This window comes from Bos javanicus, chromosome 20 (assembly GCF_032452875.1).
Source record: "Bos javanicus breed banteng chromosome 20, ARS-OSU_banteng_1.0, whole genome shotgun sequence".
NCBI classification, from domain to species: Eukaryota; Metazoa; Chordata; class Mammalia; order Artiodactyla; family Bovidae; genus Bos; species Bos javanicus.
In genome coordinates, this window is record NC_083887.1 from 57,277,964 (window position 1) to 57,303,959 (window position 25,996).

General features: G+C 41.2%; 1 protein-coding gene across 1 annotated transcript in view; it reads right to left on the reverse strand.

Moving 5' to 3' along the window:
• The window catches only part of FBXL7 (F-box and leucine rich repeat protein 7), a 470,690-nt gene that overhangs the window by 326,746 nt on the left and 117,948 nt on the right, over positions 1 to 25,996 (reverse strand). Inside the window, exon 2 of the mRNA XM_061393850.1 lies at positions 11,580 to 11,669. Coding sequence (XP_061249834.1) covers positions 11,580 to 11,669 — 90 coding nt within the window. The remainder of the gene's footprint in view (positions 1 to 11,579; positions 11,670 to 25,996) is intronic.

The following is a 25,996-nucleotide window of genomic DNA, read 5'->3' on the forward strand; positions in this document are numbered from 1 at the left end:
ACACCTCCCCCAGTGTATCAGTGGTCCATTCCGTGCTGGAAGGCAGTCCTAGTTATAAACAGCAGAAAACTCCTAGCTACATTTCCAATTAATAACTGTGTTACTATTCCACTTCCCACAGACCACACTCCTTGTTACAATTTTTCAATCACCTCTTAATGATCACAAATAATTTCTAAATTACTTGTATATCATGCCCTCCAAAATGTGGATTTTCTATGTTTTTTTTTAAGAATACATACAATGTAAAGGAATGTCCTTTACACACTTGAGTGCTTTTCTCTCACTATTTGTTAATCAGCCTAACAGCCTTGGGAAGTCAGGGACTTCCTGAGGCAGTTAGTTTATCCTCAGGAAGTTATTTCCTGGTCAAAAAGGAAGTAAACAGACATGTTAACCTGACTTTTAAGGTCAGATTCTGTCCATGACTGTAAAGGGCAAATATTTCCAACATCAGGATATTTGTCCTAAAGCGTTGGTTCCCAGCCTCCTCCCTATTCCTTCTTTGCCTTAGATGAGCTCAGAAATTGGTCCTGTAGTGTGAAACCCTCCAAACAACCCACACAAACCTGGGGGGTGCACAGTGGCAGAGAATGAGAGCCTGTTTGTCACTGACAACTCCAACTGCGTGGGCTCCACAGAAAACCCAGTACAAAGAATACATAGCCACTCCATAATTAATTGTTTTAGTGAAAGACTGGATGCTCGAAGCAGATGGTAAAGAATCTGCCTGCAATGAGGGGACCCAGGTTCGATCCCTGGGTCAGGAAGATCCCCTGGAGAAGGGAATGGCTACCCACTCCAGTATTCTTGCCTGGAGAATTCCTTGGACAGAGGACCCTGGTGGGCTACAAGTCCATGGGGTCACAAAAAGTCAGACACGATTAAGCAAATAACACTTTCACTTTCAATGCAGCCAGAGAAGTCTGTTTAGAAGCCTCCACTTTTCTCTACATGAGCCCAGACAGATTTTCCCAAACTCTTCACACTCTTACATACTGTGCTACATCACCTTCTCCATCCTCCACCTTATACACACACAGCAAAAGCTAAGCCCCAGGCTACCAGGACACCTTGTCCAGCTCCTCCCAGCTACTGCATTTCTTCAGATTACCTGTTGGGACACAACCCCATACTACCCAAGTTACTATTTAACTGCTCCTAATTGCTTATTTCTGCCAGCAATTGTGAAGGCTATGGAAGCAGTGGATCTTGTCATAAAATTGAACTCCTTAGGGAACCAAATAACTAACAGCAATATTGGAAAGGGTAATCATTATGGCATTAGAGGATGAGGAGGATTCAAGAGCTGCAGGTAGGATGCTCCATTTGAATCCATTAAATTAAACCCAAAATTCATTTTGGAAATTCTTCAGGTGGAAGAAAACACATCTAAGGGTAGCAACTGTTCTCTGTGCTACCAGTTTGTAATTAACATTTTGTAGACCCAGTCAGGGAGAAGGCAATGACACCCCACTCCAGTTCTCTTGCCTGGAAAATCCCATGGACGGAGGAGCCTGGTAGGCTGCAGTCCATGGGGTCTCTAGGAGTCGGACACGACTGAGCGACTTCACTTTCACTTTTCACTTTCATGCATTGGAGGAGGAAATGGAAACCAACTCCAGTGTTCTTGCCTGGAGAATCCCAGGGATGGCGGAGCCTGGTGGGCTGCCATCTATGAGGTTGCAGAGTCGGACACAACTAAAGCGACTTAGCAGCAGCAGCAGCAGCAGCAGCAGCAGACCCAGTCAGAGTTGAAACAAATGTATTTGAACCTAGATTCCATCCTTGCATAAATTCTCATCTAGTGAAACTACTGAAATCACTGATAAACATCTTAGGAATGAATCTAAGCTTTTATTGCATAGATACCTAGTTGTAACTTAGATGAACCAGAATGCCTATAGTTGAAATAAACTGATTACTTGAGTGCTATTTTGCAAATGACAAAACGTAGGTGAAGGAAATAAACATAGAATAGTTTCGGACATGGCATTAAAATATTGTCCATCCTAAAGGAAATCAGTCCTGAATATTCATTGGAAGCTCAAGATCATACTTTGGCCCCCTGATGCCAAGAACTGACTCACTGGAAAAGACCCTGATGCTGGGAAAATATTGAGGGTGGGAGGAGAAGGGAATGACAGAGGATGAGATGGCTGGATGGCATCACCGACTCAATGGACATGACTTTTAGTAAACTCTGGGAATTGGTGATGGAGAGGGAGGCCTGGCGTGCTGCAGTCCATGGAGTCACAGAGTCAGACACAGCTGAGAGACTGAACTGAACTGAACTTTTTTTTTTCTTTCTTTCTCTTAACTCTACATAAAGGCACTGAGAAACTCTGGATGTCTCAATTAAGTATTACTTTTAAATGTCCTTAAACACACACACACTAATACAGAAGCCTAGTTTCCTTCTGAGACTATTACATGACATTTTTGCCATTCTGGGTAATTCATTTGGGAAGATAACTCCCTCAAAAAATTAAACTTAGTTCTTGAGTCTGAGACAGTATTTATAATTTCAGTGTACATTTCTAGGCTATACATAACCATTTTCTGCATACTGAACTGATGAGCTTTCCTCTATTTAAACTAATCCTCAGATGAAAATGTGACTTCCTTATTAAATTGGGCACATTGAGTCTATAAAAGGTTCAGCTCACTCGGTATAATTGGTGCCGTTTTTCAAACGTCACCTAACTTCCAATTAAGCAGTAGCTTCAACAATAAAGGAAAGTTGATCAGGAAGCAGTAAGTTGCTAATTTAATTACCAAAATGCATTAAGCCTCAAGAACTAAAGTCTTGCAAAGCATTCCTAAATGACCCTAAAATTATCAGAGGTAGTTAAGTTTAAAATTTAATTTGTAAAGGCAAAACAAATTCTATAATAATTGGTTATCACCTTCCTTATACACCAAACAAAAGCTCCTAAAAACCATTTCTGATTTTGGAATCTCCCTCCCCATAAGGTCCCCCATCTTACCTTCCAATTTGGATAAATGTCAATTTATAACTATTTTAAATGAGATTTGGGGACTTCCCTGATGGTCCAGTGCTTAAGATTCTGTGCTTCCACTGTAGAAGGTGCAAGTCCAATCTCTGGTTGGGGAACTAAGATCCCATATACCTCATGACCAAAAAAACCCAACAAACCAAAAAAACAAACCCTGATGACCAAGGAACCTTCATAGCAGCTCTGAATGCAAACCTCTGAATGCAAACCTTCAGTCCTCTTACATATGAGAGAGAAATAAAATTTATATATATATATTTTTAGAAAAATAGTTTTATTTTATTTTACTTTTTACTTTTTTTCTTTTTTTAATTTAATTTAATTTTTTAAATTTTATTTTATTTTATTTTTTAACTTTACAATATTGTATTGGTTTTACCATAAATCAACATGAATCCACCACAGGTATACATGTGTTCCCCATCCCAAACCCTCCTCACTCCTCCCTCCCCGTACCATCCCTCATTGGAGGCTAATTACTTTACAATATTGTATTGGCTTTGCCATACATCAACATGAATCCACCACGGGTGTACATGTGTTCCCCATGCTGAAACCCCCTCCCACCTCCCTCCCCATCCAATTCCTCTGGGTCTTCCCAGTGCACCAGCCCCGAGCATCCTGTATCATGCATCAAACCTGGACTGGTGATTTGTTTCATATATGATATTATACATGTTTCAATGCCATTCTCCCAAATCATCCCACCCTTGCCCCCTCCCATAGAGTCCAAAAGACTGTTCTATACATCTGTGTCTCTTTTGCTGTCTCACGTACAGGGTTATCATTACCATCTTTCTAAATTCCATATATATGCATTAGTATACTGTATTGATTTTTTCTTTCTGGCTTAACTTCACTCTGTATAATAGGCTCCAGTCTTATCCACCTCATTTGAACTGATTCAAATGTATTCTTTTTAATGGCTGAGTAATACTCCATTGTGTATATGTACCACTGCTTTCTTATCCATTCATCTGCTGATGGACATCTAGGTTGCTTCCATGTCCTGGCTATTATAAACAGTGCTGCGATGAACACTGGGGTACATGTGTCTCTTTCAATTCTGGTTTCCTCACTGTGTATACCCAGCAGTGGGATTGCTGGGTCGTATGGCAGTTCTATTTCCAGTTTTCTAAGGAATCTCCACACTGTTCTCCATAGTGGCTGTACTAGTTTGCATTCTCACCAACAGTGTAAGAGGGTTCCTTTTTTTCCACACCCTCTCCAGCATTTATTGTTTGTAGACTTTTGGATCACAGCCATTCTGACTGGCGTGAAATGGTACCTCATTGTGGTTTTGATTTGCATTTCTCTGATAATGAGTGATATTGAGCATCTTTTCATGTGTTTGTTAGCCATCTGTATATCTTCTTTGGAGAAATGTCTATTTAGTTCTTTGGCCCATTTTTTGATTGGATTGTTTATTTTTCTGGAATTGAGCTATAGGAGTTGCTTGTATATTATTGAGATTAATTCTTTGTCAATTGCTTCATTTGCTATTATTTTCTCCCATTCTGAAGGCTGTCTTTTCACCTTGCTTATAGTTTCCTTTGTTGTGCAGAAGCTTTTAATTTTAATTAGGTCCCATTTGTTTACTTTCGCTTTTATTTCCAAAATTCTGGCAGGTGGGTCACAGAGGATCCTGCTGTGATTTATGTTGGACAGTGTTTTGCCTATGTTCTCCTCTAGGAGAACCTTCATAGCATCTCTGAATGCAAACCTTCAGTACTCTTACATATCAGAGAGAAATAAAGTTTATATGTTTTTTTTTAAAGATTTCTTCAATGTCATTTTCTTTCTCCAGTTCTTTATAGTCCTCTTCCTATGTTATCACTCTGCTTCTCTTGTGTCACAGATAGAATTTCATTCAACTATAATAGACTGCTTCATGGTACATTTCCAGTCTTCCAAGGCACATGGTCTAAGATTGATATCTACCACTTGTGTGCATTTCCAATTTAAGAATAATTCCCTGGCTTAGTTTTAAGGGAAAAACAAGCAATACGACTATCCAGTACTTTAATATTACATACACTATAGACCCTATATCAAGATTAACTTACATATCAGTTTCAAACCCTAACTCTGTCTGGTGAAGTCTGTTAGGGCACAGTTATGGTTACCGGAAAACTAAAACTTCAACAGTGCAATATAAAAGCAGCTTGGAATGTTTGACTTTTGCTTTCTATAACTGAGGATTTGAAGTCAATTTCTAGACTATACATGAACCAGCAAAGTGTTTCCATGTATAAGACTGGCGATTGAGACACGATTATGAGCTGGCTTTTGAAAAGGTACTTCTCATAAGTACTTTCAAAATACACTTTGATATAAACTTATAACAATGATTAGTATGAAATTGTCAGTACTTTATCATGGCTTGTACAAAATAAGCATTAACAATAAATGTTAGCAATCAGGCTGGAAGATTATCTTTGCTACTTACTAGTTTTACGTGACTTTGGGCCTCCCTGATTCTTTCCCAGTCTCCCTGTTTTCATCTACCAAATGGAAACATTTATGCCTACTTCACAAGAGAAGCAGCATGACGAAACAAAGTTGAATGCAACAATGTTCATGAAAGTACTAGTAAGAGCCTGAAATAAGTGTCCCCAAAATGTTTATTGAATTTGTTGGATAGTCAAAAAGGCTTTTTCAGAAACAGAATCTACCTTGAGTTAAAAGCTTCATCCTTTTCTTCCTGAATGATTCATGTGAATGTTGTCTGAGGAACACATTCAAGAAGTAAAAAGAAGATAATATAAAGAAGACAAAGAGAATAAAAACAAAGCCAGATGCCTGGACATTTTCAAAATAAGTCTATTTAGAATTGGTTTAATTTGGGCACTGAAAACATGAGAACCTGGAAATATATAAATAAACTGGTGGTTTTAGGGTTGCAGAAAGAATATCACCACCAATTCTTTATAAATTAACTCATTTCACATGGTTAAGATGAAACATTTTTAAGTGAACTTTTTTCAGGGAGTTAAAGGGACAATTTCACAAAGTAATGTTATACGAATCTTTTGAAGGCTGTTTTATAATCATGAGCTGACGTAAAGGGAGTGTTTACATCTCCAGAAGTGAATGTACTCAAGTAGGTTGAAATCCTTTTACTATTCGAAGCAGCTACTCCCTGATCTACTGGGGCTCCACCACCTTTCTCAAACTCTTCTAAACACCTTGCCTCAGCTCTACAACAAGCTGACAATAGGCAGCAAGAGAACAGGCAGAAAAACGAGAGTTAAATTGCTTCATGCTCCAAAGGCCACAGCGTTTTTACAGGTTATGCTTTTTTTCTAATTGGAACATCTTTCACCAAAACATGACTGTGTCTGACTCCTACTTGACAATGTATTAGGTGTGTAATCTTGAGCCGTTACTTTGTCAACAAAGGTCTTTCTAGTCAAGGCTATGGTTTTTCCAGTGGTCATGTATGGATGTGACAGTTGGACTATAAAGAAAGCTGAGCACAGAAGAATTGATGCTTTTGAACTGTGGTGTTGGAGAAGACTCTTTGAGAGTCCCTTGGACTGCAAGGAGATCCAATCTGTCCATCCTAAAGGAGATTAGTCCTGGGTGTTCATTGGAAGGACTGATGTTGAAGTTGAAACTCCAATACTTTGGCCACCTGATGCGAAGAGCTGACTCATTGGAAAAGACCCTGATGCTGGGAAAGACTGAGGGCAGAAGGAGAAGGGGATGACAGAGGATGAGATGGTTGGATGGCATCACTGACTTAATGGACATGAGTTTGAGTAAACTCCAGGAGTTGGTGATGGACAGGAAAGCCTGGAATGCTGCAGTCCATGGGGTCGCAGAGTCGGACACGACTGAGCGACTGAACTCAGCTGAACTTGAGTAAGTCTCTTCATTTCTCTGGGTCACAGGTATTTCTTTGTAAAATGACTATATTAGATCAGAAAATTGCCAAGGCTTTTTGTAGCTCTAAAAATTCTCTGATTCCATGGTTGTCTGGCTTGAAAACCAACACATATAAACAGCCATCACACTGATAAATTGTGTTGTCAGGGAGTTCAATACCTGAACTTGAATATGATTAAAAAGCAGCTGAATGAAGCTGACTTCTCAGCAGCTAACTGCATTTGGTCTTTGAACTAGATATTTCATTTTTCCCCAGATCAAGGGAAGGCAAAGTCTTTGAGATACCATCCTTAAAGCCACACCCTCATCCCCCTCTGCATCCCATTCCAAGAAAGAAGCCCAACCTCAGCTTCCTATTTCTAGGAAGCTTCTTCATGATCTAAAATCAATTGATTCTGCTCACAGCTGAATGTGATTTCACAGACCTGCAGGTCAAAGGCCATCCTTTCCTATACAAGAAAAAACATTCTGTGGATGAGATAGACTGAAAAACATGGAAGAGAAAGAATAATAACACAACTGGAAAGAATTAAGCTTCAGCTTCGCTAGAGGTGAAGAATCTGCCTGCAATGCAGGAAACCCAGGTTCAGTCTCTGGTTCGGGAAGATCCCCTGGAGCAGGGAATGGCTACCCACTGCAGAATTCTTGCCTGGAAAATCCCATGGATAGAGAAGCTGGGAGGCTACAGTCCATAGGGTCACAAAAAGTCAACACAACTGAATGACTTTCAGTTTCAGTTATTTCAGTTAGGATGTTCGAATGGAGATTTTGTTGGGGAAAAAATAAATGGAAAGTCTCTAGCTTTCTACACTTGAACCCAAACACCTTACAGTGTCAGGAAATCAGGAACTTAAACTGTTACAAGAAATATAACAGGTCTTACAGAAAGCTTATACCTTATCAGAGAGAAAACTCTGCAGGCTGTTAATTCCTTGGAAGAGGTGTGGCTTTAGAGCCACAAAATTAAAATTCATAAAAGTTTTGCATGAGACTCTCGAACAGAACATTACATCAGGTAAACTATCATTCTCTTTTGGATTAAAGTCAAATTGTATCACCATCTCGGGACCATCTTCCTAGGGGTACAGTCTTATGACCCCGATTATGACCCAAAGTGAATCTTAAGTTGTAACTTGAGATAGATAGCAAAGCTATATAAGTCCTTAACAAAGAAACTGACCTAGCAGTGAATGAACGTGATGCCTCAACTGTTAGGATTGGGTGCCAAACTGTTTCAAACCTGAGATGAGATTGGTCCTGACTGTCCAAGAAAAGCTAAAAAATAAATTAATCAATTAAAAGATTGGGAAATCTGTGGGTCTGTAATACCTCATATCTTCCAGAGCTTCGTGTGAGAATATGCAGGTACCATGATGGGTCCACTCTGACTGGGCACCACAGGCTGGGCCATGAGCCCTGCTGGTTCAGGGATTTGTTATGATGGATTTCAGGCCAGTTCTGGCCCCAAGGCATCTCAGGAGAAGCTTTCAGCCACAACTTGGCACTTTGTACGGCCAAGACTCAGCCTCTCACCACTGTGTATGACCTCCTCTCAGAGTTGGAAGCCAGCACATGAAAAGAACACTTTGTGATGGATTAGATTGGGGTCTGAAGGTCAGGTAGCAGCTCCCCCAAACCCATCTTCACATGTTTAAATCAATAAGTTCTAGTACATTTACTGAGCTATATAACTATTGGTATCACCACAAACCAATTTTAGATAACTGTCATCTCCCCAAAAGGATCCCTCATGCCTGCTGACAGCTAATCGCCATTCCCACCACCGGCCCCAGGTCAGTGTGTATGCTGTGTGTCCTTCTCTTCCCCCCACTCCCAGGCCCTCAGTTTATTTCCCAGTATACACTGAACAGAGGGGTCACCCACGTTTCCCGGCAAAAGACAGTGTCTATACCATCAGCCATCTTGTAGAGGCTGGACACAAATGCATACATGTAGGTACCCACACACATGCACACACACATGCACACGCGAGCACACACACACACACACACACTACCCAGGGAATGATGTCACACCCTCCCCATCCAGCCCATCAGGGAGAAGTCCAACAGTGATCCAGAATGCTTCCAACTCAGCTATTACAGGGATGGCCACAGTTTTCCAAAGCTGCAGGAAACCTGAATATTATCCTCCATGATAGACACCATGTTTAGAAATCAGTATCACTCAGACTCTTAAACTGAGGATCCTTGCTGTGCTTCCTGAAGACGATATCCTTGAATTCAAAGGAGAAAAACCATAAGAGGGTCAAAGAACTGAAGAAAATAACCATAATCAAACAGCTTCGGAAAAACCAGGCAACCACATACTCAATTTTTTTTTTTAAATGTAACCAGATTTTTTTTTTAAACTTTACAATATTGTATTAGTTTTGCCAAATATCGAAATGAATCTGCCACAGGTATACCTGTGTTCCCCATCCTGAACCCTCCTCCCTCCTCCCTCCCCATACCCTCCTATCAAAGGTTAAATATAGTTCTAGTAAAGTGTAGAAAGAGAATCAAAGGAGCATTTTCAACGTGCTCTTCTGAAGCGCGTGTAAGAAATCAACGTCCACCTTTTGTGTTCTTTTGTCGTGTGTTGCAGAGAGAGGTTACCTAGGCATTTTCTGGTAGGAAGAAACCGACATGCAAACAGGTAAATCCACCTTGTGGAGGTCAGAGAATGTGACGCTCTGATCACTTATTCTGAGAAGTGGACCTGGGCTCTGTCATCTATAAACTGAGGAAATGGGCACTGGCTATTATGCTTCCATCTTGAAAAACCAGACCCATAGTATGAGGCCATTCTGTGGCAAACAACCCTGAAACACACTTTAATGTAACTAATATCCACATCAAATTCATTTTGTAATATTTAAAATTTTTCACTGATGGAAAAACAGCAGCAAAAAGGATTCAAGCAAATAAACAGCAAAACAGCACATTCTTTTAAATTTTTTTCAGATAGAAAAAAATGGATAGTATCTTTCATAAGGATGAAGTGCATCCATTTAAGACTTCAGAAAAAAATTTCATACCAATTTAGCCCAGTTGCTAAAAATTCTGTTTCATATGAATATCACAGTTTCTTGTTTTCCTCTCCTGAAAATGCATTGTGACCAAAATGTATAAAACATTGGCTGAGCGTACACCAAAAGCATCTTCCTAAGAAAAAGGCAAAATAGAAATGAAAAATTTGAATCCCTATAGTTTATTTTGAAGCATAAAAAGCAGACATTTTTTAAATGCTTGAAATCCCACAGTCCCAACCTTGGCAACATAGCTCATATATTCTTGCATTTTCTACTTCTGAAACAGAGAAAAAAGAAGAGAACTTAAATCCATTGGCTAGAATCAATTCACCTGCTTCTCACATTACCTTAACTGAATTTCAAAAATAATCTAATCCCCACATTTGAATTAACAGGCAGAAAATTAAGTTTGGACTGCTACTTGATTCTTTACTGCATTAAGAAGAACACACCAATCTGTTTGCCATACACTAGGGTAAAACAATGCTAAGGCATTAAACACAAGGGAATACAGTCCAGTTGTAAAATATATTTATCCATCAGTCTGGGGATAATTAACTCAGAGAAGTTAACTTTTATATGAAACACACCAAGTCAAAGAATACCCAAAGAAGACACACAACAGAAGTAAACCATCATCATTAATGTAAAAAATGTAGTGCAGATCAAGGACAATCTAACAGCTTAAATGACCAACACCAGGCTACGAGTACACTTTCTGATATTATAAACAGCAGAAATTAAGCTTCTGAAACAAGGACTGGAAACGCATTTCCACAACACCCTGTACACATCAGCAAAGTAGGCTCCATATAGTGTCATGAGGAATCAGCTGACACCCCACGAGTCTTTCATTACAAACAGCATTCATGTCTTTCACAGACCTTCATTCAACTATTCATTTAGAAAGAATTCTTCTTCAAAAAAGAAGCCATTTAATTGTGTGTTTCATATTAACATAAAAGGGGTTGAGTCCTAATTGGGTCAACTTTTTACCAAATAACTACTACAGAATCAATTATTTCCACACTCAAACAAATAAGTATAACTGAAAAGCTTCTCAACTATTGGGAAGCAGTTAAATTCCAACACGTGTTACTACATATAATAAAATTCTTCATCAAGAACACCAATGCAACCCATCTTTGTTCTGACAAGCAGGAATTCTCACTTAATTTTTTAAAGAATCAAACAAACCTCTTCTCCTACTCCCCATTATTGGGGACTGGTTCAGGTTCTACAAATCACACATCTATGACCTTCCCATTATCAAAATCCCAAATTCCAGGTGTGCTTATTTCCAAAGTTCTTGCAGGAACTTTCAACTAGAGCAAAAGGATTTTACAATCATGTTTCCCATACTGAAAAACAAGACATCATTCATAAACATTCCCAAAAGTCAGCTTATTATACTTTGACAAAATAACAGCATTTACCTTAAACTGCACCAAAACAACTTTAGTAGACATTGACAACAATGCAATAAAAGAGAAAGCATTGGCCTTCCCATTTTTGAAAATCCCATATGCTCCCACTCAGCAGAACAGATCTGAGACTCACACATTTTATGTGTCTTCCAAATACAGCCAGCACTGTGACGAGAGCACAAGAGATAATGAAGACCAGATGCCTACCTTCGCTGGTAGCCACATTCTTCTGGGCTTGGGTCGGCGTGTGATCTGTACTTGAGCTCACGTCGGATGAGATGCTTGAGCTGCCTTTGCCTAGAGAAAACAAAAACGAGGAGCTTTTGAATTTTGTCATTTCAGAACTGGACTGTGCCTTCCACTCCATCTCACACCAAGCCATATCACTCGTTTCCAAGAAAGGAGCCATAACACTAAGAATGAAGTTTATTAGTTTTCTGGCCTCATGCATTAAATATCTTTGGGGAAATATCTGACCCATGCCATTACAGAGCTAAAGCCCTATTATAATATGGCTTGACTATCAACTCAGGCGATTATAAGGTATCATCAAACATGATAACGTAATATAGTTTTGGCATATACGTGAATAAGAGAGTGTGAGTGAGAGACACATCTACAGTATTAATTTTTTCTTTCCAACTATAAATTATACATTTTCTGGTAAAGGACAAAAAGCAAATCTAGGAATGAGGCATCATCCAAGGGGCAAGAGCCTGCTGGCTCCAAACAGCTGCATTGCCTTAAAAAAAACAAATTCCCTAATTTAATGGGTTCTTCGTTAAAACAAACAAAAAACCTGCTTTGTTCTTCTAATGCAGGGCTTCTTAAATGGGGATGCCTCCTCCTCAAGTGGACATCTGGCAATGACTGGTTTCGTTTTTAATTGTCACAGTGGGGGAAGGTGTGCTGCTGGCATCTGGTGGGTAGAGGCCAGGGAAGCTGCTCAATGTCTTACAATGTGCATGACAGCACCCCACAGTTTTAAAAAAATAATCCAGACCAGAGCATCAGCTGGGCTGAACTTGAGAAATCCGGGCCTAAATAACCTAACCTCAGCTGACAACTGACTTTCTGCTCTTCTAACTTTAAATCTGAACATATGCCAATACATTAATACTGCTGAACATTTTGTCTTTCAATCATGTCTGACTCTTTGCGACCCCATGGACTATAGCCCACCAGGCTCTTCTGTCCACAGCATTCTCGAGGCAAGAATACTGGAGTGGGTAGCCATTTCCTTCTCCAGGAGATCTTCCCGACCCGGGGATCGAGCCTGGGTCTCCTGCACTGCAGGTAGACTCTTTACCATTTGAGCCCCCAGGGAATGAAAGTCTAAAAACAGGACACACACTGTATAAGGAGGGAGGTGCCAGTGACCACTGGGCAGATTCTGAGATGATCTCCATGGTACCTGCTGCAGACTGAATGGCTGTTCCCAAATCTCATGTCTTAAAAGTTAATCTCCAGTATGATGGTTTTAGGAGGTGATTATAGTATTTGGAGGTGATTAGATCATGACAGTGGAGCCCTCATGAGTGTGATTAGTGCCCTTATTGAAGAGACCCCAGAGTGCCCCCTGTCCTTTTATCATGTAGGGATACAGGGAAAAGATGGCCATCTATGAACCAGGAAGCAGCTCCTCACCAGACCTTGATATCAGACTTTTCAACCTCCAGAACTGTGAGAATTAAATATCTGTCACCCAGTCTATGGTATTTTGTTGTAAGCAGCCTGAACAGGCTAAGCCAGTGCCCATGCCCTTGGTAATCTGCTCCCCTTGTGTGTGGACAGAATTTGCAATTTGTTACTAAGCAATAGGACATGGCAATGGTGAGAGGGTTTTGCAGATGTAATTAAATTTCCTATAGCATTGACTTTAATCAAAAGGGTGATTATCCTGGGTGGGCCTGACCTAAAAACCTAAGTAAACCCTTTTATAGAGCCTAGAGGAGGGAGACTCTTCCTCCTTGTCTTGAAGATGCAAACCATCATGCATGCTACAGCTGCAAGGAGAAATTCTACCAACCCTACATGAGCCTGGAAGAAGATCCAACTTCAGATGAGAAAGCCGACCAGGCCAACATCTTGATGACAGCTTTGCAAGATCCTGAACAAAAGATCCAGCTGACCCAAGCCAAGAATTCTGAGCCAAGGAAACAGTGAAAGAATAGATATATCTTGTGATAAACTTTGCTAAATTCATGGTAATCTGTTATGCGGCAATAGAAAACTAAAACAATGACCAGTCAATGACGTCCCAAATGAACTCTTTTCATGCCACAAATTATGATCTAGATTCTTACACACAGCTGAGAAACACTGTTTTCAAATAGTCTTCTCTGCACAGTGGTACATAACCCAGTTGGGTGGAGGGAGTTTACAGTCTATGAAAGGACAATGTAGAAAAGCACAAATGGGCTTGCGCTGAAAGAGCTTCAGGATTTTGTTTGCTAATATTGAGGGCAATGGAGGAATCCAAGTTCATTGGTGATATCACCTGAGCAGGGAATTCAAATGGCTGTTGCTTATTCTTGCCACTGCACATCGCTCATTATGACTTATCGCTCTGAAACAATTCTGTCATTCCCGTCTTTGCCCATTTCACATGCAGGTGGAGAAGCACACAGCAGTTTCTCTTGGAGACCAATGCCTTGACCTCTGCAGAAAGCCATACCGAGAACACAGGAGTACCAGGCAAAGTGCTCAGTTCAGCGACCATCACAACTATCAGTCACTCTGTCCTGTATCCATCATGGCTGCCAGCTTCTCGTGCAATTGGAGTGATCCGCTCTTTTGAATGTTTCAAGTACTATGTCTGGAGTCTCTGGCTTCAAAACCCTGCTCTACCATTTCCAAGCCACATACATATCCATGAACAAGTCACTCAAACTAAATCTTGTTTCATCTCCTGGTATGTGAAGATGGAAACCTCTTGCACTTTATGCAAATGGGTATCATGGTGCCCAGGCTTTGGTGTGTGTATCAGTCAGGTTTCTCCAGAGAAACAGAACTGATAGATGTGTAAATATCTCCCACTAGGATACATGTCAGGATCAGGGGAAATTATAGAATTATTTCTATCATATATATATATGGGATTTTCATATATTCATATATATGAGATACTGATTTGACCAAAAAGTTCATTTGGATTTTTCCATTATCTCATATAAATATTGGCCAATCCAATATTTATACATATATATATGACACATATATATTAAAAATATACATTATAAAATATCTACACACATAATATACTATATATAGATACAGAGTCAGAGAGAAAGAGATTTAAAGGAATTGGCTCACAGAAGAGTTGGAGCTCACAAGTTGGGAATCCGTATGTAGGGTAGGCGTGCAAGCAGGATGGAAACTCAAGTAGGCGTTAATGCTGCAGCCTTGAGGCACAACTATTTTCAAATAAACCTCACATTTTACTTTAAAGGCCTTAAAGTGATCAGACTGAAGGCCCACTGTCCAATCAATAGTCATTATCAAAGGTAAACTTAAAGTCAACTAAAACAGCAGATGGTAACCACATTTATAAATCACTTTAACGACAAAACCTAGATTAGTGTCAGATTCCATAACTGTGTTCTATGGCCTGGCTAGGCTGACACAGACAACTTTCTATCACGGTGTCAGACCCACAGGAATTGAAAATCCGTATTTGCCACGCACCATGCCTGGAAGAAGATCTGTCAGACTCTCTAAGCTTCACTGCCTTTCATCCATAAAACAGAGATAAAAACAAATAAAAAACCAACTACTCATTTCCTCTATTAAAAATAGGGGAATTATACCCCCACCTCTCAGGGTGGGAGAGGCTGCTATGAGATATGGTTTATAAAAGCATTCAGTCACATCCGGTCCTGGAGAGAGTCCACTGCATGATCGTTTAATATTGACCCAAAGATCACAGTTCAATTTGTATCAGGAAATAAGAAATAAAATGTAAAACACTAATTATTATTTGACTATATATGCATATATAATAGCAAATAAATATTATGTATGCTTATAAATTAAATTCTACATGCCTTATAGATCTAGTAAAAATCCCTCAAGCATAAACAAAGTTGGCAATTCTGCTCTCTATCCAACTGCTACACGAAAGTTTGTTTATTTGATCAATGGCCAAAACCCCCATTAGGGGTGGTTAGCATATCCAAACCGTGCCGGTTGGATTTGGTAAAGTAAAATTTTGCTCTTTATTGAATTTCCTCCCAAGCGGGCTAGAAGCCTAAATGAGGGCAATTGAACAAACAATTAGGTATCAAATATATAAACATCAAAGAAAGTGAAGACTAACAATGCACTGAGGTTGGTAGGTGTTGCCTGTAACAGGTGAGCATACACTTCTGTGAATCTCAACCACCATATGGACAAATTAGCCAGTGGGTCGATCACTTCAGGGACTTGAGGTGCACTGTTAACCTAAGCATGTTAGTGAAGAATTTGATCCCAATCACAGATCCCTTCAGGCTTTCTGTTAGAGGGTGCCAGGTTCTCCCAATGTCTGAAAAGATGTTCATTAAATGAGGATCCTATTTGAACAAGATTTCAAATCTCTTTTAGTATAAAAATCTCCATGTATAAAACTGCAACACTAAATATCTTTTCTCATTCCCAGTGCCCAGGCTGACTGTGCAAAAGCAGATGTTTAAAACAAGACAGACGTTCCATTGTTATTTATTGACAACATGAGAAAGGCAAAGGGAGGAAGAGGAAAGATCAATCAATACATAACAAAAATGAATCAGTGGGGTCCTATGCTCTCTAACATTCTTAAGAGTCCAATAAATCCCTTGCAAAATTGATTCCCTTTATCAATTCCAGATTAGATGCATCAAATTCATTCCTGCGGATTTCGGTCAAAGACCCCTGACAGGAAATGCACAACGGAGCACGTGGATACATGTGGTGGGGGCCGTAGCCCTTTATTTCCTGTTTCTCTCAGGTACCTTGATTCCAAGTGGCTGCTGCAGGTACACCCTGAGAACCTTATTTAATATCAAATGTCCACACCAAAGGAAAGAGAGTTCTTTTTTCTCAGAATTAGGTCAAGGGAGCAGTGGGTCATGTTTGTGTATTGAATTCACTGTTATTTTCCTGACTGTTATCTTGAGATCGTTTCTTATCTTCTTTGATCCACGGTTCAAATGTCTGTGTGTACAGAATAATAATATTAGTTATCTCAAAGAATGATCTGGCCTAATCCCTGGCCCAGGTGCAGATTAGCTTTTGGAAAGAAACTGAACACATATTCTTGAAGCATATTAGCTCTTTCAGGCCAACGGGAATTTTATAGATGAGTTCTCCAGAGTCGGAGATATTGATGGAGAGTGAAATGAGGAGGTATCAAATACAAGGCCCCTGTTTCACTTCATTGTGAGCAGAAAACAGTAGATGGTGTCCTTTGCTTTGCTTCTCCTATTTTTTGTTCTTTCTGGTGAGGGTTGAAAGCACAATTTAAGGAGCACAACAGTGAGAATGGAAAAGAAGCAGAGAGATCTCAGAGTCACGTTTTGAGTCTTTTTTTTTTTCTTTCCTATCAAGCCATTTAATGTCCTAACTGGAACTTTCTTTACTCCCTTTTTCCCAAACTACCTAACAGGTGGCCTCAGGCTCAATGATCAGGACTCACACGTTGTAACTGGAGGGTGATCTGGGACAGAGACAAAGATTGGTTAACTGAGCACCTACTTTATGCTGCCCTATGCTGGACCCTTCTCCTAAGAGGCCACAGTTCTCACAGGTTTATGTCCATCCTGAGAAAAGCCTAGGACAATTTTCAGCATTTTCCTCTTTGCTAAGAAATGCAAGATTTGCTTCAGGGTGCTGACATTCTTTCAATATTTTTTAAAAATATATATAACATAAAATTTGCCATCTTCACTATTTTTTACTTGTAATTCAGAGGTATCCACTCACAGTGTTGTACACCCATCACTACTGTTTCCACAACTTTTCCATTACCTGACACAGAAATTCTGTATCACAGCCCCATAAATCTCCATCCCTCCCTCTTTCAGTCCCAGGTAATCTCTACCTGCTTTGCATCTCTATGAATTAGCCTATTCTGGATATTTCCTATAGATAGAGTCATGCAATCTTCATCCTTTGCTTTTTTTTTTTTCACTTATCATATTTTCAATGGTTCATCCAAGTTGTACGTCCCTCCTTTTTGTGGCCAAATAATATTCCACTGTGTGTATGTTCCACGTTTGGGGGTGCACTGATGGGCACTTCGCATGTTTCTACCTTGTAGCTACTGTGACTGATGCTGCCTTGACAGAGGCCTGGCTTCAGTACTGGCGGCTTGTAATTTAGAAACTTCTGGTGCTTGTTGTTTCTAGCTGAAATCAGATCCTGAGGGCTGTGGCTGAAGCCAGGGGAGGAGAACAGAGTACACAGAGTTCTTCCAGGAGAGAAACTGTGACAATCCCACTGCTGAGGCAGCAGCTCCTCCAGAGCCATTCACTTCCAATCCTGTGGCAGCTTCCGGGTTGAGCAGCCAACTGGCCCAGATCACAGACAGTAACAGAGCAGCACAGGGCTTTGGGGTCTGAACACACACCTGCTGCAAAGCTCGGCTGAACACAGCTCCCTCTTCCAAAGGCTGTGGGATGTTGATTGGAACTGGACTGCCAGGGGATGCCTGGGGATGGCCCCTTTCTCTCCGTCTTGGGGACAGTCCATGTTTTCTCTAGCAGAAGCAAGAGCTTCAGCCTCCAGGCAGACAGCTCAGGAGCGGGTGTCCCCGCTCCAACACCACACAAGGGAAACCATGATGTGAATGCAAGCCCAGACTCAACCACACAGGACCCTGCAGGATACTTCATCATTTAACTGATGTTACCTTAGAAGCCAAAGGCTAAAGAGAGAAAGAATTCAGGAGAAATGATTTCAGTCGAGCAGTAATCATTTTACATCTCAGCGCCACTCGCTTTACCTTGGTGAAGAAAGCACATATTCTTAGACAAAAATCTCAGTTAAAGCCAATCTTTTCTGCATTGTTCCTGGAGGCTGTGATTACTAAAAAGAAAAAGAATAAAGACACATGATTTTGAAACAGTTCGCTTAAACTCATCCAGGGAACTCAGCAGGATGGCTATAAGTGTGAGTAAAGCGTGAGGTGCCATCTTGCAGTGTGTGTGCACTTTGAACACCCACTGCCTGGACCACAACTTGGCTTTGCTGCTATCTAGCTGATTGAATCAGACATGCAACAAAGGACTGACTCCAAATTGGGAAAGGAGTACGTCAAGGCTTTATATTATCACCTTGCTTATTTAAATTATATGCAGGGTACACCATGTGGAATGCCGGGCTGCATGAAGCACAAGCTGGAATCAAGATTGCTGGGAGAAATATCAATAACCTCAGATACACAGATGACACCACCCTTATGCCAGAAAGCAAAGAGGAACTAAAGAGCCTATTGATGAAAGTGAAAGAGGAGAGTGAAAAGGTTGGCTTAAAACTCAATATTCAATAAACTAAGATCATGGCATCTGGTCCCATCACTTCATGGGCAAATAGATGGGGAAACAATGGAAATAGTGGCAGACTTTCTTTTCTTGGGCTCCAAAATCACAGCAGTTGGTGACTGCAGCCATGAAATTAAAAGACGCTTGCTCCTTGGAAGAAAAGCTATGGCAAACCTAGACAGCACATTAAAAAGCAGAGACATTACTTTGCTGACAAAAGTCCATCTAGTCAAAGCTATGGTTTTTCCAGTGGTCATGTATGCATGTGAGAGTTGGACCATAAAGAAAGCTGCTCGCCAAAGAACTGATACTTTTGAACTGTGGTGTTAGAGAAGACTCTTGAGAGTCCCTTGGACTGCAAGGAGATCCAACCAGTTCATCCTAAAGGAAATCAGTCCTGAATATTCATTGGAAGGACTGATGCTGAAGCTGAATCTCCAGTACTTTGGCCACCTGATACAAAGTGCTGACTCATTTGAAAAGACCCTCATGCTGGGAAAGATTGAAGGCATGGGGAGAAGGGGAGGACAGAAGATGAGATGGTTGGAAGGCATCACTGACTCATTGGACATGATTTTAAGCAAGCTCCAGGAGTTGGTGATGGACAGGGAAGTCTGGTGTGCTGCAGTCCATGGGGTCACAGAGTCAGACATGACTGAGCAACTGAACTGAACTGAGCTGGTTGAGCTGGAGGTAGCTATCTTACTTTCCAAAAACCTCAGTTTCTCCACCTGTAAAATGAAGTGCAAGGATGCTAAGTCATTTCTGTCGTGTCCAACTCTTTTCAACCCTACGGACTGAAGCCCACCAGCTCCTCTGTTCGTGGAATTCTCCAGGCAAGAATACTGAAGTGGGTTGTTATGCCCTCCTCCAGGGGATCTTCCCTATCTAGGGATCGAACTGAAGTCTCTTATGTCTTCTGCATTGGCAGGCAAGTTCTTTACTGCTAGTGCCACCTGGGAAGCCTGTAAAATGGAGTACTAGGAGATATAAACTCATAGCACAACTATGAGTATAAAATCAGGTCAATAAGTCAATTGCTCATAAGGCATACACGTATAATAGATACTTAGTGGTGTTAGCTACTATTAACCATCCTCCCTATTTTTATTATTAATCAGTAATCCAATTTAATTCAACAACTACAAGCTAAACCTACTGTATGTGAAGAGTTATGATTAGCACTAGAAAAAAACAAGACAGTCTATATTGGGTGGGGAAGTAAAACACAGATACACAAGTAGAATTGAACATAAATGCAGTATAAAGTTTTAAACATTAAGGTTTAAACATCTGAAACATAAAAGATTTTAAATCATTAAGTGATAATCTCAAACACTTTGATTCACAAAATTTCATCACTGCTTGGTGTGACTGCTGTTTTCTTTTATAATGATGTTAAAATTATGTAGGTTGTAAACAATCATGTCTGTCTTCTCTACTGGACTTTCAACTTTACGAAGGTAGATTTCATACATATCTATTCACTGCTCTACTCTCTAAAGCAAGCACAGTGGTTGGTATGTTATGGTCACGCGGTACCTATGTGTTAAATGACTTGGCATCAGTGAGTGAAGGATCCACCGAGCAAATAAACTGGAAACGTATTCCTAATGGAATAGCCCTGTTCCCATCATGTTTCCTAACAAACACTACACCTTCCTACGGGCACCACTTAAATCTTTGTTACACCAAAAGACAGGCTTCACATATGGCTATGTGTTGAAATTACAAAATTCATACATATTCTCAGTGGTGACAAACTATATGGTAGTGGTCCTCAACCTTTGTGGCACCAGGGACCAGTTTCATGGAAGATAATTCTTCCAGAGGTTAGCAGGGGCTGGGGAGATGGTGTTAGGATGACTCAAGCAGATTACATTTTTTGTACACTTTATTTCTATTATCACATTATGATATATAATAAAATAATTACACAATTCACCATAATGCAGAATCAGTGGGAGCCCTGAGCTTGTTTTCCAGCAACTAGATGGTCCCATCTGGGGGTGATGGAAGACAGTGGCAGCTGCTCCCCAGTGCTAGCAACACTGTCTCAGCTCCACCTCAGGTCATCAAGCATTAGATTCTCACAAGGAGCACGCAAGCTAGATCCCTCGCATGCACAGTTCACAGGAGGGTTGGCGCTCCTAAGTACAGATGAGACTTCACTCACTTGCCCACTGCTTACCTCCTTCTGTGCAGCCTGGCTCCTAACAGGTCACGGATCTATACTGATCCATGGCCTGGGGGTTGGGGACTACCGCTATATAGTACTCTGTATTAGCTCCTAGGGATGCTATAGCAAATTATCACTAACCAAACGGCTCAAAATAAAAGAAGTTTGTTGTCCCATGATCTTGGAAGCTAGAAGTCTGAAATTAAGGTGCCAGAAGAGCCATGCTCTAGAGAGAATCTGTTCCCTGCCTCTCTCCTAGCTCCTCCTAATTGCCAGCAACCCTTGGCATTCTCTGGTTTGTGGCAGCATATTTCCAGTCTCCACCAGTCATCACATGGCCACCTCCCTTTTATGTGACTCTGCATCCCTTCTTATAAGGACACCAGCCTTATTGAATTGACTCCACCCAACTCCAGTGTGGTGTGTTAGTCGCCTAGTTGTGTCTGACTCTTTGTGACCCCATGGACTGCCACCTGCCAAGCTCCTCTGCCCATGGGATTTTCCAGGCAAGAATACTGGAGTGGGTAGCCATTCCCTTTTTCAGGGGATCTTCCCAACTCAGGGATCAAGCCCAGGTCTCCTGAATTGCAGGCAGATTCTTTACCATCTGAGCCACCAAAGAAGCCCCAGTGTGTCCTCATCTTAATTACACTTGTAAGGACCCGATTCCCAAATAAGGTCACATTCTGATGTTTCAGGAAGGGACGGGGAAGACACTCTTCAACCCAGTAGATTCTCCAGCACTATTTTCTGCACAATTAAGCAGAAAGCCAAAAATCCTACCGTGAATCTATCATTTGAGCATTGATTCAAGTCTCACTGCATGGCAGTATTACTGTGAGAGGAAAAGGAAGATTAGCCATAAGATTTAATGCATCATGGAATGCAGGAATCCTAAAAAAGTCTTTCAGCATTCGAAAAAGCAAGCCCTTGGCATACCATCACGGGTAGTTTTAAGTTGAAAAGGTCAGGCAATATTTCATTAAAGGCACTAAGGCGGAGCCTGCTCCCCCAAGACTCACACCCACCTAAGGGCCTTCAGGCAATGCCTCCAGAGCTAACACAGATGTCAGCTGACACTAAGACAGATGCTGCTGCTGCTGCTGACAGATGGTGCTTCACAGCTGGGTTTCTGAGCAGAGTAATGAGAGGATCAGACCATGGACAGGCTAAAGGGTGCGTGCGTCGGCACAAGAATTTCAGTCGTACTATAAGTCATTCAGAAGACAGTTTTATGCTAATAAGAACACTACAGTTCGCATCAAAGTTCTAAAGGGCTGCTGTGTCCCAAAGATCATGAGAAGACCATGCCTGGCTAAACCATATGGGCAGGGAAAGACAAGCGTTCTTTTTGAAGTTCAAGGCTGTTTCAGCAGGATCTGAGGGCAAATTCAAAGCCACATGCTCATTTCCTGACATCAAGAGTCTCAGTGAGAATAAAGTCGTAAGTAGCTCTTCTGATTCACCCGCTCATTTATTCAGGGTCCCATGTGCCAGCCACCACGTTTGACACAATTCCATGATCAAGTCATCTTGGTGACAGAGGTTACTTTCCCGCAGGATCTTGAGGACAGGGAAGAACAGAGAAAATACAAACTTTACCTTTCAATAGCAATATTTTGTGGTTGCTCAAACCCAGTTCACTCTGACAATTACAGACCTTTGTATCCTGTGGCCCGGAGAAGGCAATGGCACCCCACTCCAGTACTCTTGCCTGGAAAATCCCATGGAGCCTGGTAGGCTGCAGTCCATGGGATCGCTAAGAGTTGGACATGACCGAGCGACTTCACTTTCACTTTTCACTTTCATGCACTGGAGAAGGAAATGGCAACCCACTCCAGTGTTCTTGCCTGGAGAATCCCAGGGACAGGGGAGCCTGGTGGGCTGCTGTCTATGGGGTCGCACAAGAGTCGGACACGACTAAAGCAACTTAGCAGCAGCAGTAGCAGTACCCTGTGGCCACTCACTGACTTTAGGGATTTTATACAAAGCATGCTTATATGTGTTTATCTTAAATATCAATGATGATCTATATAAATTAGTGAAAATTCTGAATTGTGGCAGAGATGGTAAAGAATCTGCCTGCAATGCAGAAGACCTGAGTTCGATCCCTGGGTTGGGAAGACCCCGTGGAGGAGGGAATGGGTACCTACTCCAGTATTCTGGCCTGGAGAATTCCAAGGACAGAGGAGCCTGGCAGGCTATGGTCCATGGGGTCACAAAGAATCAGACATTACTGAGTGACTAACACTGAATAATAAATTCTTAAAGGCATTTTACTATCCTCCTTTCACACATAAGCAGTAAGTTTACCAATAGTGAAAGAGAGAGGGGAAGGGCTATGCAATTTAAATCTGAATCTTATTCAACACAAGATAATCTTAGGATTTTACTATGTTTCACATCTGACATGTCCAATTATTAGGAACTCACAGGCAGAAGTTAGAGAAATATACAAATATATATGTACACACACATATTTATGTCACCAAATATGTCATCAAGATTCTGTCAAGGGAACTAAAAAAGATTCAGACTGCCCTGCCTGGCAAAGAAGATTACAACAAGCAAGCTTTCATACCTACCACCAAGAAGATGCAGACAGTAAAGATTAAGAAAGCACTTAAGTGAAAAAATCAGAACTCATATCTCAGATGCTCAGATAAGTCAGACGCTCAGATAAGCTCAGATGAGTCCCTGACTAGTTGGGTGGCCCTGAGGAAGCTACTCAAGACTTTTCAGCAACAATGAGTATGTCACCTCAGACCAGGAAGAGAGACATTGGAAGAGGTCATCTTCAAGACCCCTTTCCACTCCCACATTCTCTATTCCTCCTTGACTGAAAAAGAGATCAACCCTCTTACAAAGCTACAAACCGCTTTACAACCACAAACCAAGATTCTGCAAGTTAACAGACAAGTGGGAGAGACGGAGTTCTTAACCAACTTCTCCCTTCTTCCACTGAATAGAAATTATACATAAATATATATATGGGACTTCCCTGGTGTTCCAGTGGCTAAGACTCTGAGCTCCCAGTGCAGGGGACCTGGGTTCAATCCCTGGTCAGGGAACTAGATCCCATATGTCACAACTAAGAGTTCACATGCCACAACGAAAGATCCTGCACCCAGGAATGAAGATCGAAGATCGCTCTTGTCACAGCTAAGACCAAGCACAGCCAAATAAATAAATAAAAATAAATTTTAAAAATTATATATATGTATATATTATCATATATAATGTTATATACATGTATATGTGTTTATATATATATATATATATATATATGGTTTCCCTGATGATTCAGATGATAAAGAATCTGCCTGCAATGCAAGAGACCTGGATTTGATTCCTGTATTGCAAAGATCCCCTGGAGAAGGAAATGGCAATCCACTCCAGTATTCTTGCCCAGGAAATTCCATGGACAGAGGAGCCTGGCAAGCTACAGTCCATGAGGCTGCAGAAAGTCGGATACAACTTCAGTGACTAACACACATACAGACACATACACACACACACCAATACATAAAAATACTCTGGCATTAGGGAAATACACAAATGTATTTGTCCACACACATATTTATGTCACCAAATTGCAGCTGCTTTATTTAGTCGCTGTGTCTTGTCTTTGAGCATGTGACTTCGGCCTTGGCCTGTCCAGTGTGATCTTCTTAGTCCCCAAATCAAAGATCTCATTTTATTACCTTCCACACGCTCCCTAAGAGTATCATTATTCTCTACCTCCATTTCTTCCACTTTCCTTGGGGTAAGAGAAGCTTTGCTAGGAACCACAGTGGGAAGCCACAGTTCTCTTCTCTTTCATAGGAGGAGAAATGACCATTCCCAACACAACGCATCTCTGAACACAAAGCACATGAGAAAATGTGCATGGCAGCAGTGTAGTACTTCACAGAGAGCAGAATCCTTCTCCATCAGAACTGGAAGGAAGGAGAGGCCAAAGGAGCACAGTGAGGGTGGTGACTGCCCCCACTCAGAATCCATCCCATCCCTCTGGCTTTGGGCAGCTCTGCCGTGATTGGGTGACAGTGAATTCAACTCTGTCTCCAGCAGGAAGCTCCGCCTGTCCTAAGCCAATCAACATGAGCCCATCCTCACTGCCCAGTGACTGACCAGGCAGATACAAAGGGGCAGGTAAGTGGCCAAAGTTGTCAGTTGTAAGGGGAAAGGTGTTCTCCCTATCTCTCTGGAATACAACTCTTGGGTTTGTTAGCCACCAAATTGCATCAAAAAGGAATATCCACCTTACCATCAAGATAAACACAGCAAAGCAGAAAGACAGAAAGAAGTCAGGTAAGAACGTGGTAAATGCCCACTCAGCCGTGCCTGACTCTTGGCAACCCCATGGACTGTGGCTCACCAGGCTCCTCTGTCCATGGGATTCTCCAGGCAAGAATACTGGAATGGGTTGCCATGCCCTCCTCCAGGGTATCTTACCAACTCGGATTGAACCCACGTCTCCTGTTTCTCCTACACTGGCAGGCAGATTCCTACCACTGAGCCACCCAGGAAGACATAAACCAGTTCAACATAAACCACCAAGACATAAACCAGTGTGAACTGGTCCTGATGCTGGCCATGCAACTGGATTTCTATTATGTGAACCAACAAGGGACTGGTCTGCTGCTCCTGATGATCAATGTTAGAATTGCAGAAATGTATGCTTAGCAAAGATAAAATGTGGCATTCAAGAAAAAAAGAAATTAGGAATCCCTTGGTGGTCCAGTGGTTAGGATTCCACGCTCTCACTGCTGAGCGCCTGGGTTTGATCTCTGGTCAGGGAACTAGGATCCCCCAAGCCAAGTGGAGCAGTCAAAAAAAGAAAGAGAAAACAGAAAAAAAAAATTCATCCTAAAAGTATTTTTTTCTATGTGAAAGCTACAATTTCTTCCTGTAGAGACGGACTCTGAAAGGTGGAATAAGTATAA